This window comes from Rhipicephalus microplus, chromosome 7, assembly GCF_043290135.1.
Source record: "Rhipicephalus microplus isolate Deutch F79 chromosome 7, USDA_Rmic, whole genome shotgun sequence".
Taxonomy (NCBI): domain Eukaryota; kingdom Metazoa; phylum Arthropoda; class Arachnida; order Ixodida; family Ixodidae; genus Rhipicephalus; species Rhipicephalus microplus.
The window spans coordinates 65,493,556-65,505,084 of NC_134706.1; the positions used below are offsets into that span (position 1 = coordinate 65,493,556).

General features: G+C 47.1%; 1 protein-coding gene across 2 annotated transcripts in view; it reads right to left on the reverse strand.

Moving 5' to 3' along the window:
- LOC119179535 (GTP-binding protein Rhes) overlaps window positions 1–11,529 on the reverse strand; it is a 149,583-nt gene that overhangs the window by 16,267 nt on the left and 121,787 nt on the right. For both annotated transcript variants that reach the window (XM_075869231.1, XM_037430635.2), the window contains exon 2: window positions 4,724–5,028. In XM_075869231.1, the coding sequence (XP_075725346.1) occupies window positions 4,724–4,921 (198 nt within the window). In that variant the 5' untranslated portion in view covers window positions 4,922–5,028. The remainder of the gene's footprint in view (window positions 1–4,723; window positions 5,029–11,529) is intronic.

Sequence of the window (11,529 nt, forward strand, 5' to 3'; positions counted from 1 at the left end):
GTGCCATGAATACAGTGAACTAGTATATACAATGAACTCGAGGTGGTTAAAGGTGGGAAGTAGAACGAAGCGCAAACCGTAACAAAGCGTGAGTGTGCCTCCTCTCGTTCAGTCCTTGGAATGTCCGCTGGATGGCGGTGCTTCTATATGAGGAATATATGATGAAAAGTTGCGAGATGGTGGTACTTGCAGTGTTGAATAGGTGGACGAACGGACACACAGACAGATACATGGACGGATGCATGGATGGCTGCACGGACGGATGGACTCATGGGCGGACGCAGGAGCGGATGCATGGATGAACGCAGGGACGGATGCACAGATGGACGTGCGGACGTACGAGCAGACGCACGCACGGACGGGCGGATGGGCGCACGGGTGGCCACACAGACGCACGCATGGACGGACGGAAGCAAGAACGAATGGACGGACGGATGCTTCGCCCCAATCTCCATCATTTACTCCGTAGATATGCTGCCATTTTTTTATTCATTGTGGCAATGGAGGAAATGTGCTGTGGCAGAGAAAAGAAAAGAAATCACTTCGAAAAAAAAATTATGTGAAATTCATTTGTGCAGATGATCTGTTAAAAATATAGGCTGTCAAAGATGTCCAAACGGAAGCAGTGTTCTGAAGGAACCATTCAGTTAGGCTTAGTTGATAGCTCAACCGGAAGGTTGAGTCAGTAACTACATCATCAGTAAACTACAAGCATCAGAAACCTCCCAATCACCAGAAGTGTATAGTCAAAGCCAAGCTTATTGCGCAGCCACTAGGCAGTTGGGACAGCCAGCGACAAGAAGTTGAGAAGGCGAATGATTGATTGCTACAAGTTCAAACATGTATTTCTTCCGTGATTCTTCAAATTACTTGCAAGCATTTGTACATAGTAGCAGTGAATAGATAGATAGATAGATAGATAGATAGATAGATAGATAGATAGATAGATAGATAGATAGATAGATAGATAGATAGATAGATAGATAGATAGATAGATAGATTTCCGCTTAACCTGTTGACGCTTGTTGCGCGACTGTCTGTCCAGGTGACGTGGCACGCCGATATATACATGTGCCTTTTTCAACAAACCCTCAGCTGGAAGTCGGCGCTTGTTCGTTATTTTAAATGCGAATGCATTTTTTAGTCAAGCTATGTCAGGTGCCCGTCGGGATGCATCCACCGCCCTCTCCCATAGAAACAGCTGCGGGCGCGCGCGCTTACCTCGTACTTAGCAAAGGCACCCCTACTTCTTTGAATTGAACGTGACTTGCCACCGCCTCAATGCAGTGCGTTTGAAGCGTGTTTGTTGCGTTTGTACTGCCAGCGTTTGTGTAGCGTCTTTTTTTTTTACCGTGCACGCTAGCGACTAGAGCTGGAAGAAAAACGCCACGTGCGGCGAACGGTGCTATTTTACTGCACGGTGTAAAAAAGTTGGCCCCGCATCTGCATGTTACACTGCAAATGTCGTCGAAAGGCGATAGTCTGGCGTTTGGAGAGAGTGAACAAAACGTTTATTTGATGTTCTGCGCAATGAAATCGGTGACTGGTATTCTAGAGGCGCTGCGTTAGAGTGCCTCGAGCATGCAGCGGAGGCGAACGAGCGCGTCAAGTCATACGTGAGACATGAGCGCCATCTGGCAGTTATCTTACAAAACGAAGCGCTCGGCGTGCGCACTCGTCTCGACGGTGATAACATGTAGAATGCAAGGCGACAGGTAGGTGCCACCACCATGTCGTCTTAGCAAAGCGTTGGAAGCACTTGCCTTTTCGCACAAGCGTTGCATGGTCAGCGCAACGTGATAAACGCTACGGTCCTTAGAATTATGTATGCCTTTTCTAGTAAGAGACAGACATACAGAATATCGACGTGTTGTTATGGTGCCTCAAATATGCACAATAATTGATTTTTAATTGACAATCGCACAAGTATGAACACTGAATCTTGAGCAGTATTGGTGGGCGCTGCGGTTGGGGTCGGCCGTTTAGAGTATCGTTTAGCCACTTTGGTGCTGCTTAGGGTACCGTTAAGTGTGGACAAAGAGACAATTGTACAGACAGACAGATAGACAGGCAGACCAAAATTTTTGTGTCTAATCTCCCCAAGAAAGACTATCTTCTTTAAAAAAGAAAATATTATTCTTATAACGCTCGGTTTTCACGTGCAATACGCCGTTATGGACCCTACGCAATGCATTCACATTTCCTCACGATTCCCTTCGGGGAGGGGAGGGAGATTTTTTGTCTTTTGTCAGAATTTGGCGGACTGTTGAAGGTAGATTGCCAACAATACTCGACGACAACTTTTGTTGGCATTAGAGTAAACGCTACAGAGCCAAGTCGCGGCCATCCTACCACCAGTGAATGTAGTTCTTGTGTGATTTTTAAAAAGAAAGAAAAAATGAGCCCCGTAACTGTCTTTCAGGGGGAGGACACCTCAACATTAGCTCACGAGGGATGGGGGTAAGGAGGAATTAAAAGGATAGGAATAAAATGTATATATAGAGATGCAGAAGAGAGTGAGGCGCAGGGACAGCAAACGAGAGAAGACGACGGAAGTAAAGAGGAGATAGGAAAGATGGACACGGTCGCAGGTGTCCGAGGACGGGGCACCACTCAGTGAGAGCTCAATTCGGCGGCAGGAGATGGCGTAGGGCGAGCCAGTCGGCCAGAGCTGCGCTGTCGTCGGAGATCGCGGGGGCACAACCGGTCGGCACGAAATCCAGAGAGCGAGTCCGAATGTAGTTCTACAACAGCACCCGTATTTTCACCGTGAAATATAGATATTACTTCTTTATTTTCCACGTGAAGCGATTTGAAACAGGATGCTGCTTCTGCTGAAAATTGCTGGAGTGGAAATGATTGCCCAGGAGTGAAGCAGTGCCTATGGCAAGATAACGGTTGCAGCGGTCATCTTACTAGGGACATGATGATGTATCACCGTTCAGCGATTAAGAAAGGAGCATTTTCCTCGCACGCTCGACGAGTTTAATGTAGAAACTTTTTTCGGGTCACATTGTGCTCCAAGTGCGTCTTAGTGTTACTAGTTTTCCTTAGTGAGCCTCTAATTAGAGGCAAAGTTCTTTAGAGATTCAGTCACCCATACTCGTCTCTGTGTGTTATTTCGTCGGGACAACTATTTTTTAATATAGAACTAGCGTAGCATTTACATTAACACATCAAAGTCACTTGACCCTTTAAAACATTTTTGAACATTTTTATAAACATTTTTTGAAAGTTAGGGTGCGGAATAGTGCAATTGTAATGCATGTTGTCAGTGGGAAAACCGGAATGTTTGGCTGCAAAAGTGCCGCCTTTGCTAAAGAGTCAGCAGTTTCGTTTAAAAACAAACCCTTGTTTCCTGGTACCCAAATTAAGTGGAGACATTGTAGGTGCGCGGAAACTAGTATTCTGAAAAGTTTTAGAAGAGACGTTTCACCAGATGCAGAGAGAGAAGAACACACAGATAATGTGTCAGTGAAATCGTTCTAGCTCACCGTAGCTACACTAATGTCACGAGAAAGCGACCCAAGCGGGTACTAACCCACAGAAGGAGGTTAATAGAGATATAGAGAAAAAAAGAAATACAAAGAAATGTAGTAAGACAAAAAACAAAGATATACAAATGAGTAAGTATAAACACGTACAAAAAAGATACTGAAAACAGAGAGAAACAAAAGAAACAGAAACATAAAAACAAACAAGGAGTGCCACTCATCTGCGTGGTTGTGTATCAGTGTAGTATTGCGTATCTGCCCCCCCCCCGCCTTAATGAAGAACCCTACGCACGCCTATCGGAATGGCCAGCAGCCCGACATGTGACAACTGTGGCTGCGCAGAGACTTTCTCCCATCTTCTTCTCTGCGAGTGTCCTCGCTTCAGCGTGCCAAGAAAAGAACTGTCGAAAGCTTTAAATAGACTAGCCAATCGCCAATTGTTGGAAGAAAGGGTATTGGGACACTGGCCGAGACCGTCCTCTGCACGCAAGGCATTGAGAGCGTTGTTGCGCTTTCTGCGGGCAAGTGGTCTTAGAGACAGACTGTAAGCAGCGTCGTGGATCGTCTGGTGACCTTCTCTCTTCTTTTCTTTAGAACATCTCTTTTCTCTCATCTTTTATTCCCCTTACCCCCTTGCCCAGTACAGGGTAGCCAGCCGGTCTGGGGACTGGCTAACCTCCCTGTCCTTCCTCATTTATTCCTCCTCCTCCTACGCACGCCTATTGAGGTATGCCAATGTTACCGCGCGTCCGCTTTTGAGATAATGATACGGTACTGGAGGTTTTTAGTCTGGCAAACACAGCGGTATACGCAAAATGCTCTGCGTGTACCGCTATACTAGACTCGAACTGCCCATGCGTCCGGTAAACATGGCCACGCCGCCGAAGTAATTGCCGTTGACCTCCAATGTATCAAGTGGCCATCGTGCGCACTGTAATCAAGTAGCACTGAAGAGATGCCTTTATTTGCTTTAAATTCATAGGTTTAACGTATGACAGCAAAGTGTTTGTGTCGTTTGGGCACTGTTTTTGAGTTGCATATTAATAGATCCCATGCTTTAGGCATTGGGATTGGCAATGCAGGGATCTAGGAGGGATCACGTTTTTGTTAGCTTTTTTTTTTCATCTTGACTTTGGGAAAACTACGGCAAACGCTATCCGGTACTAGGCTACGCCTTTGCATTACCGGAATATCAAACAGACTAGAAAACTCTCTAAATGGACGCTCACCTCTTCTACGGTGGCGAAGTAGTCGGCGGGGAACTCGTCGTACAGAAACTGGTGCACGATGGCCGTCTTGCCCACACGAGCCGCACCGAGTACCACGACCCGGTACTGGTCCTTGGCCGGGTGATGGCTGTGGTGGGTGTCCTCCTGGGGAGGCGGCTGGAGCACCGACAGCGACGGTACCTGGCCCGTGCTCGGCATGGCTACGCACGGCTTGCTGGTGGGCTCGAAGTAACCCGCGTCTGACGGAGAGCACTAGATCGCACTCGTTTGTCACGGGTAGCGGATCCTCAAGTATTTTGGTGCACCTGCGAGGAACAGACAAAGAAGACGATTGAAGAAGTGGCTCCCTTGTCATTTTATGGAACACCTCACACACGATGCCACATTAGGTGCGTAGCATAGTGCATTTATGTTTTTTTATCACGAAGAAGTTAGACTATTGATGTTGCTGGAGGACTTCAACCTGTCCCGAATAATTGGCGATTGAAACTAATGTCGTACGAGGTTCAGGCCTTGGGAACTGTTTCAACTCATTTTCCCTTGGACATCCTAAGAAATTACCTTTTTGTGTTAGTAAAATACACGTGAGCGAAAACATTCCAGTTTGTTACGGTCTGAGGAAGAAGGCCAAAGGTTGCACAATAGATATTGATGTCCCTTCTTCTATCCGCGAAATGAGCAAGAGGATATCTCTTCCGCATCCTAACTTAAGCCAGAGACCGTTCCTGAGATCAGGTCAAATCGCTGGGCTAGTGCACAGATTCACTTATCTAGTCTACATCTCTCATTCATGAAACGACAAAACCTTGGTAACATGGCCACGAGAACACTGCGTCAGCTGCCAACAGTTGCAATCCATAATAGATATACCCGTGAATCACTGAGAAGTACGTCGGCCGGCCCAGTGTTCCAGTCTCTCGCGCAGTGCATCCGGGTCGAGTATACGAGCTGCGCGGGAATTCCTAATGACCCACTTTTGGGCACAGTCGCTGCACATCGAGTGCCGCTTTCTCCACCTGTACTATGGCGTTGCAGTGCAGCGGCAGACCTCGGTTTGCAGCGGAAACGGCTCGAGGACGTCGTATTTCATTCACTCGAGTACGGCGCGCTGAAAGGAAGCCGTGCCTAACAGATGCGAGAAGCCGTGCAACGTTCGCTGGAAATGTCAGCGCGGCCGTGTTCGATCTCGGGGCTTCTTTTGTTGTTGTTATTTTTGATTATTTACGCGTATCCCTGGAAGGTGAACGTTCAGTACGTTTTTGAGGAGTGTGTAAAAAAGTGCCGCCTTATCCACGAAGCGAATGATGATGAGTGGGTGAAGCTCCGCAGGTAAACATGGTAAACCATGAATCCTCCGTTCGTTTTGCCCACTCGATTTTACTACAACGCTTTCCCTAGCGTACGTCGCCGCACTGAATCGAGCGATTGCCTTCCACCAATGACACGCGCCGTATGTGGCATCATTCCTATTTCATAACATCTGGCATCTTTCATCATCAACTACAAGAACCACCGTCTAGTTTATAACATCTTGCACCTTTTCGTGATCAGCTACAAGTAGCACCATCTAGTGAACAATGCAAGAACTAAACGAGAGGTGGCTACATACAGGGGACGCATAGCCCACGCCTTAAGGAGCTTCGCCCCTAAAGTTTGTCGTGGCGTGGCGAATGCGCAGTGACCTCGCGGTCATGAAGAGCTCCGCATGACACACGCCGTGACATAGAGATCACAAGTCAAGCGCTTCGTTACGTAACTTGCCCCGCGTTGCCGAGTGCGGACAATGAGAGGCTTGAGCGGTGACAGAGCGTTTCATGGGCAAAGCTCCTCGTGGTTGAGTTGCTGTCCGTTGACGGCGTTGGCGTGCGCCCTAGTCGTAACAATGATGACGATGATGCTGATGAAGATGAAGATGTTCACAGACAATGACTGGATTGTGGAGTACATGATGTCGTCTCTCTACGCAATACGATGCATTTTCGCACGATGGGGAACAACCAACAGCCACTCGTAAAACTTGCACAGAGCTTCTCTTTGCAAACTTCAGACTGGATTCGATACCAAAAAGCGGTAATAATGAAGGCGAAACGAAATTCTCAAGTCGACACAATACCAATCATCACCAATTAACGGCGTATGAAAGTGTACACCGATTTTTCACTCATTTGAATGCGTGATGGGTCAATGCCACGGGTGATTTATGGTAACACCGAACGATCCCACCACGTTGCCCTGTAATCGTCCTTCACTTCGAGCATATGCCATGCTTTTTTCCCCTTTTATTCGCCACTACTATATCTGAACGCTCGGCAACACGGCTGGGTAACGCGGGTGGGGTCATGGGACCATGCGTTACAGGCTTCTCAATGGTGTTAGCGAAAGTATGTTTAAATTTACGGTCTCTGTGGTTATTATAGCGTTAGTGAGCTCGTGTCGCAGAAATTCCGCCTTCGGTGTCGGCGCCGTTGGTTGTGAGCGAAAAATCGTCCGTAAGCGAAAAATCGAGAGAGAACCAAATAAAATAATTGAACTTTTGGAGTTATTGAGGATCGAACGCAGGCCGTTCACGTGGCAAGTAGTGTCTTACCACAAATCTATCATGTTATTATTATTATTATTATTATTATTATTATTATTATTATTATTATTATTATTATTATTATTATTATTATTATTATTATTATTATGCCTCTCAGCCTATAGGTGAACGTACTAAACCTCATCCGCGAGCTACCATTCGTTAAGTCCACCTAACCAACAAATATCAGTCCGCGATCTATTCTCCGACGTAGCTGCAGGACAACCTAACCGAGGCATTAAGGCACCCGGTTGCTTACGTTGTGTGCACCTGCACGGACCTTGTACATTGACGGTCCCGAAGACAACCTATATATAGGTGGCCGCCCTGGCTCCGGATAAACGACCGCAAGTGGCAACCTTTCGATCTCGTAGTTTGCGGGCTCCGCTATAGCCTGGAAATGCGAGGTGGTCAGATAGTTCCTAACTACGGAATAGCCGCTCTATCGCTCCATCGAAAGAACGTCGGTGACGTTGTCGTTTGCGAAAATTTTCGCATTTAATGCAATGGCTGGTCTATGCGGCGAGTTCTTAGATTCTTCGAAAAAGTCATACGACTTCCCATGCCTTGCCCTCTAAGACGACCTGAAGGCGACAATCACCTTTTTCATTTATTTTTTTCTTCTCTGGCGATAATATCAATCACCGAATATCGCAGTAAAGCTGTACTGTAAGTCATCGTTAACTCGACATCGGTTAATTGCGCATTCTCTGGTCACGACCAGCATAGCATAGGCGTTGTTCAATAGTGTTTAAAAAGAAAGAAGAAAGTCTATATAAGAAAGATAATGAAATATTAGAAAATAGGCGCCACCACTTCTACAGAATTCTTTCCAAACTGAAATGGCAGTGCTGGCTCTGCTTAAGATGCAGATGCTGTCGCACAAAGAAAACTCGTGACCCTGCGGAACCGTATTGTTTAGACACTAAAAAAGCTTTTCGAGCTATTCATTGTTTCACGCGAAAAAAATACTGGACCGGAGTTCGAAAACAGTAGCTCGTCGCGAAACATTCAAAACAACTTCGGACAATAGAAAGTGATGAAGGTCAAACCTTGATACTGCCCGAATATGCGCACCTATCCGCTGCATAGAAAAGGGAGATTGCTCTTGGAAAACGGCTTCGACGGTCTGGCGCCAGGGTTACCGTACATTTGTAGTACAGCTGACAATGCAATAACCTTTCGGGGTTGTGCGTTGTACTGCGCCTGCAATCAGGTGTATACAGCGTCGGTACAATAGGTACGGGAGTGGATCGAGGGAGGAGGAAGCAGATTCGAACCCACCACACGTTGAAATTTTTAAATCGACTCACTGGGCTATGTTAACTTAGAGAACTCAAAAAGTTTTACCGGGTATGTTCATACAGAAGGCGTCTCAAACTCCGCAGCTCAGTTAGTGGGCTGCCGTCACGAAATTCATTCGTGCAAGTACCGGGACAGTGAAGAAGTTTAAAGCGGGACAGGGCACAGGGTAAAACATTTGATGAGAAACGCGCTCATTGGCCTTGTACTCCAAGAAGCTATTTTCTTATCCAGACAGTTGTCCATTGTGGGTTATTGCTTGAAACAGGCGCATTCGCGCAGCCTCTTTTGTGCTTTTTGTGGTGGTGAAATGGGTTGAACGCTCGTCAGGAAATGCCGCGGACCAAGATGTTGATTGATTGATTTGTGGGGTTTAACGTCTCAAAACCACCATGTAATTATGAGAGACGCCGTAGTGGAGGGCTCCAGAAATTTCTACCACCTGGGGTTCTTTAACGTCCACCCATATCTGAGTACACGGGCCTACAACATTACCACCTCCATCGGAAATGCAGCCGCCACAGCCGGGATTCGAACCCGCGCCCTGCGGGTCAGCAGCCGAGTACCTTAGCCACTAAACCACCGTGGCGGGGCCTGGACCAAGATGTTACGGTTCCCACTTCCATCATACCAACAATTTTCTTCACCTTGCTTTGACATGTAATAACGTTCCTTTTGCTGACGTACTTCCGTGACCGAAATATGGTATGAAATATTAGTGAACCACAGCGTAAAACACTTTTGTGTTAACTAAATAAACACATAGCACGGTGGTAAGCGGGCAAGGCCACAAGCGGAAGGTCCGGTGGCCACGAGTTTAAGGCCCCTCTCATATACGCAATAATTTTCATATAATACCCCCCCTCCCGCCACCCTTTCCGTACTTCAGTTGCGTCTCAGGTACCAACCCTACTGCAGTAGTGTATAGTCTTTGTGGGATTGCATGAAGCCGAAAGAAAAAGTTTGAAAGCGACCTCAATCCTTGACTTGGGTGTCTTGTAGTAACACACTTAGCTAGGCACGTGTTTGCTCTCGTGCATTATTTTGATTAACTTTGGGTTCTGGCTCACTGCTTGCCCCGCCGCGGTGGTCTAGTGGCTAAGGTACTCGGCTGCTGACCCGCAGGGTGCGGGTTCGAATCCCGGCTGCGGCGGCTGCATTTCCGATGGAGGCGGAAATGTTGTAGGCCCGTGCACTCAGATTTGGGTGCACGTTAAAGAACCCCAGGTGGTCGAAATTTCCGGAGCCCTCTGCTACGGCGTCTCTCGTAATCATATGGTAGTTTGGGACGTTAAACCCCACATATCAATCATCAATCATCTGGCTTACTGCTTAAGCGTATCTCGGAAACCATGCAGAAAGAAGCACGTGGTTGAAACCTGTTCCGCCAGGTGGCGTAACGACCCCAAAAAACTTTTACGAGAAAACCATCTGCTCATTTAATGCACCAATTGATTGAGCTTTTGTCAAGTATCCTAATATTCTAATATTTGATTGGCTTTTTTTCCCCAGTAAATGGTATGCTGCAATATGACATGCACAAACTGAATGCTTCGCCCCTTCCTGAGTTTCACGTTAGCGGAGGAAAAAAAAAAAAAAAAAACCTCTTTCCTACGTGCCCCTTTGGCTCAATTTCTTTTATCACAACGCAATACGTGTTGTTAAACTTAGCTAGCCAATCAAACGTTTTACCGAATCTTTCGCAGTGTTCCTGCTACCTGCCACAGAGAAGGGAGCCAAAATAAAGAGTGTGCTTGAGCGCAACGATTCGAAAACTTAACATAGTAAGAAAGGGCTCGGAGCTCGCCGCAGGAGCGGCTGTGGAAATGTGGAACAGCCAACAAAAGCGAGAAGGATGCATGATCTCGAAGGTGGCACTTTTCGCAGGCTAAAGCGCTGTGTTTGTGTCGAACATGTCTCTCATTCGTCCTCGTCTGTAGCCTGCGCTTCATCGGTCATTCTGCGTAATCATAATTTACCATAATTTTCACTGTTTAAAAACGGGCCGCTATACTCCCCAGAAGCGCTAGGTTGGTTGACGCCAGCGAGATGACCTTGCAATCTCGCTCGACTGTGCAACCGACGTTAGATTTTCGTAGCTCTTTCAGGCATGCAAAATCGGAATTTAAAGCGGCAGGTTCTAGGTGTACAGAACAGCATTGATATGCGTACTGCGAGCAATCCATCAAATCTGACATTTTCTTTAACGGAAGCAGGCCGCAACTGGAGGCTCTGTAAAGATAACGTTCTTCGCATTGTGAGACGGATGACTCGTATACACAGAAGTTACATGCCCGTCGCACATGTTTGCATAATTCAATAGAAGTTCTATTGTCTCTATCTTTTGTGCGCATCCTTTTGTCTCTGCCACTCGGAGAATAACTGGCCCGAGACATCTCTCAGTCGGTGTCAGTGTCCTCTTACTCAGGAACCCATTCCCTTATGAAAAAAGCTCACCCATACGGTACCTGAATCCGCTGTGCGTTTTTGCGTCAAAGAAAAAAAAAGTAATAAACGCTTTTTTCTTCTAGAGAGAGCGGGAGCAGCTGTCCCTGTCGGTCATTAAAATGACAATCCTTTAAAAACGGGAAAGTCGATCGCTGCGTGCCCCGAACACCTGCTTTTCACCCGTGCTTAGACCGCGATTTGAGGAGGAGCTGTAACTCTGCCGTCGGAAGCAGGGCGTTTACCTCGCGCGCTGCTGCCATGTGCGGCGCGGTGTGCGTGACATATAACGATACTTTTACGACCTAAAAAGCCCAGCCCATTACTCGAAGGGGCGTGGTCTTGTCATTATGTTGCTGCATGGCTGGCGCAGAGGTCGCGGGATCGAATCCCGAATTTCCAAGGCAGCTATCTCGTTCCGATGGAGGCCAACTGCTGGATGCTCGCGTACACGCACCTTGAAGAACATCACACTGCCCGA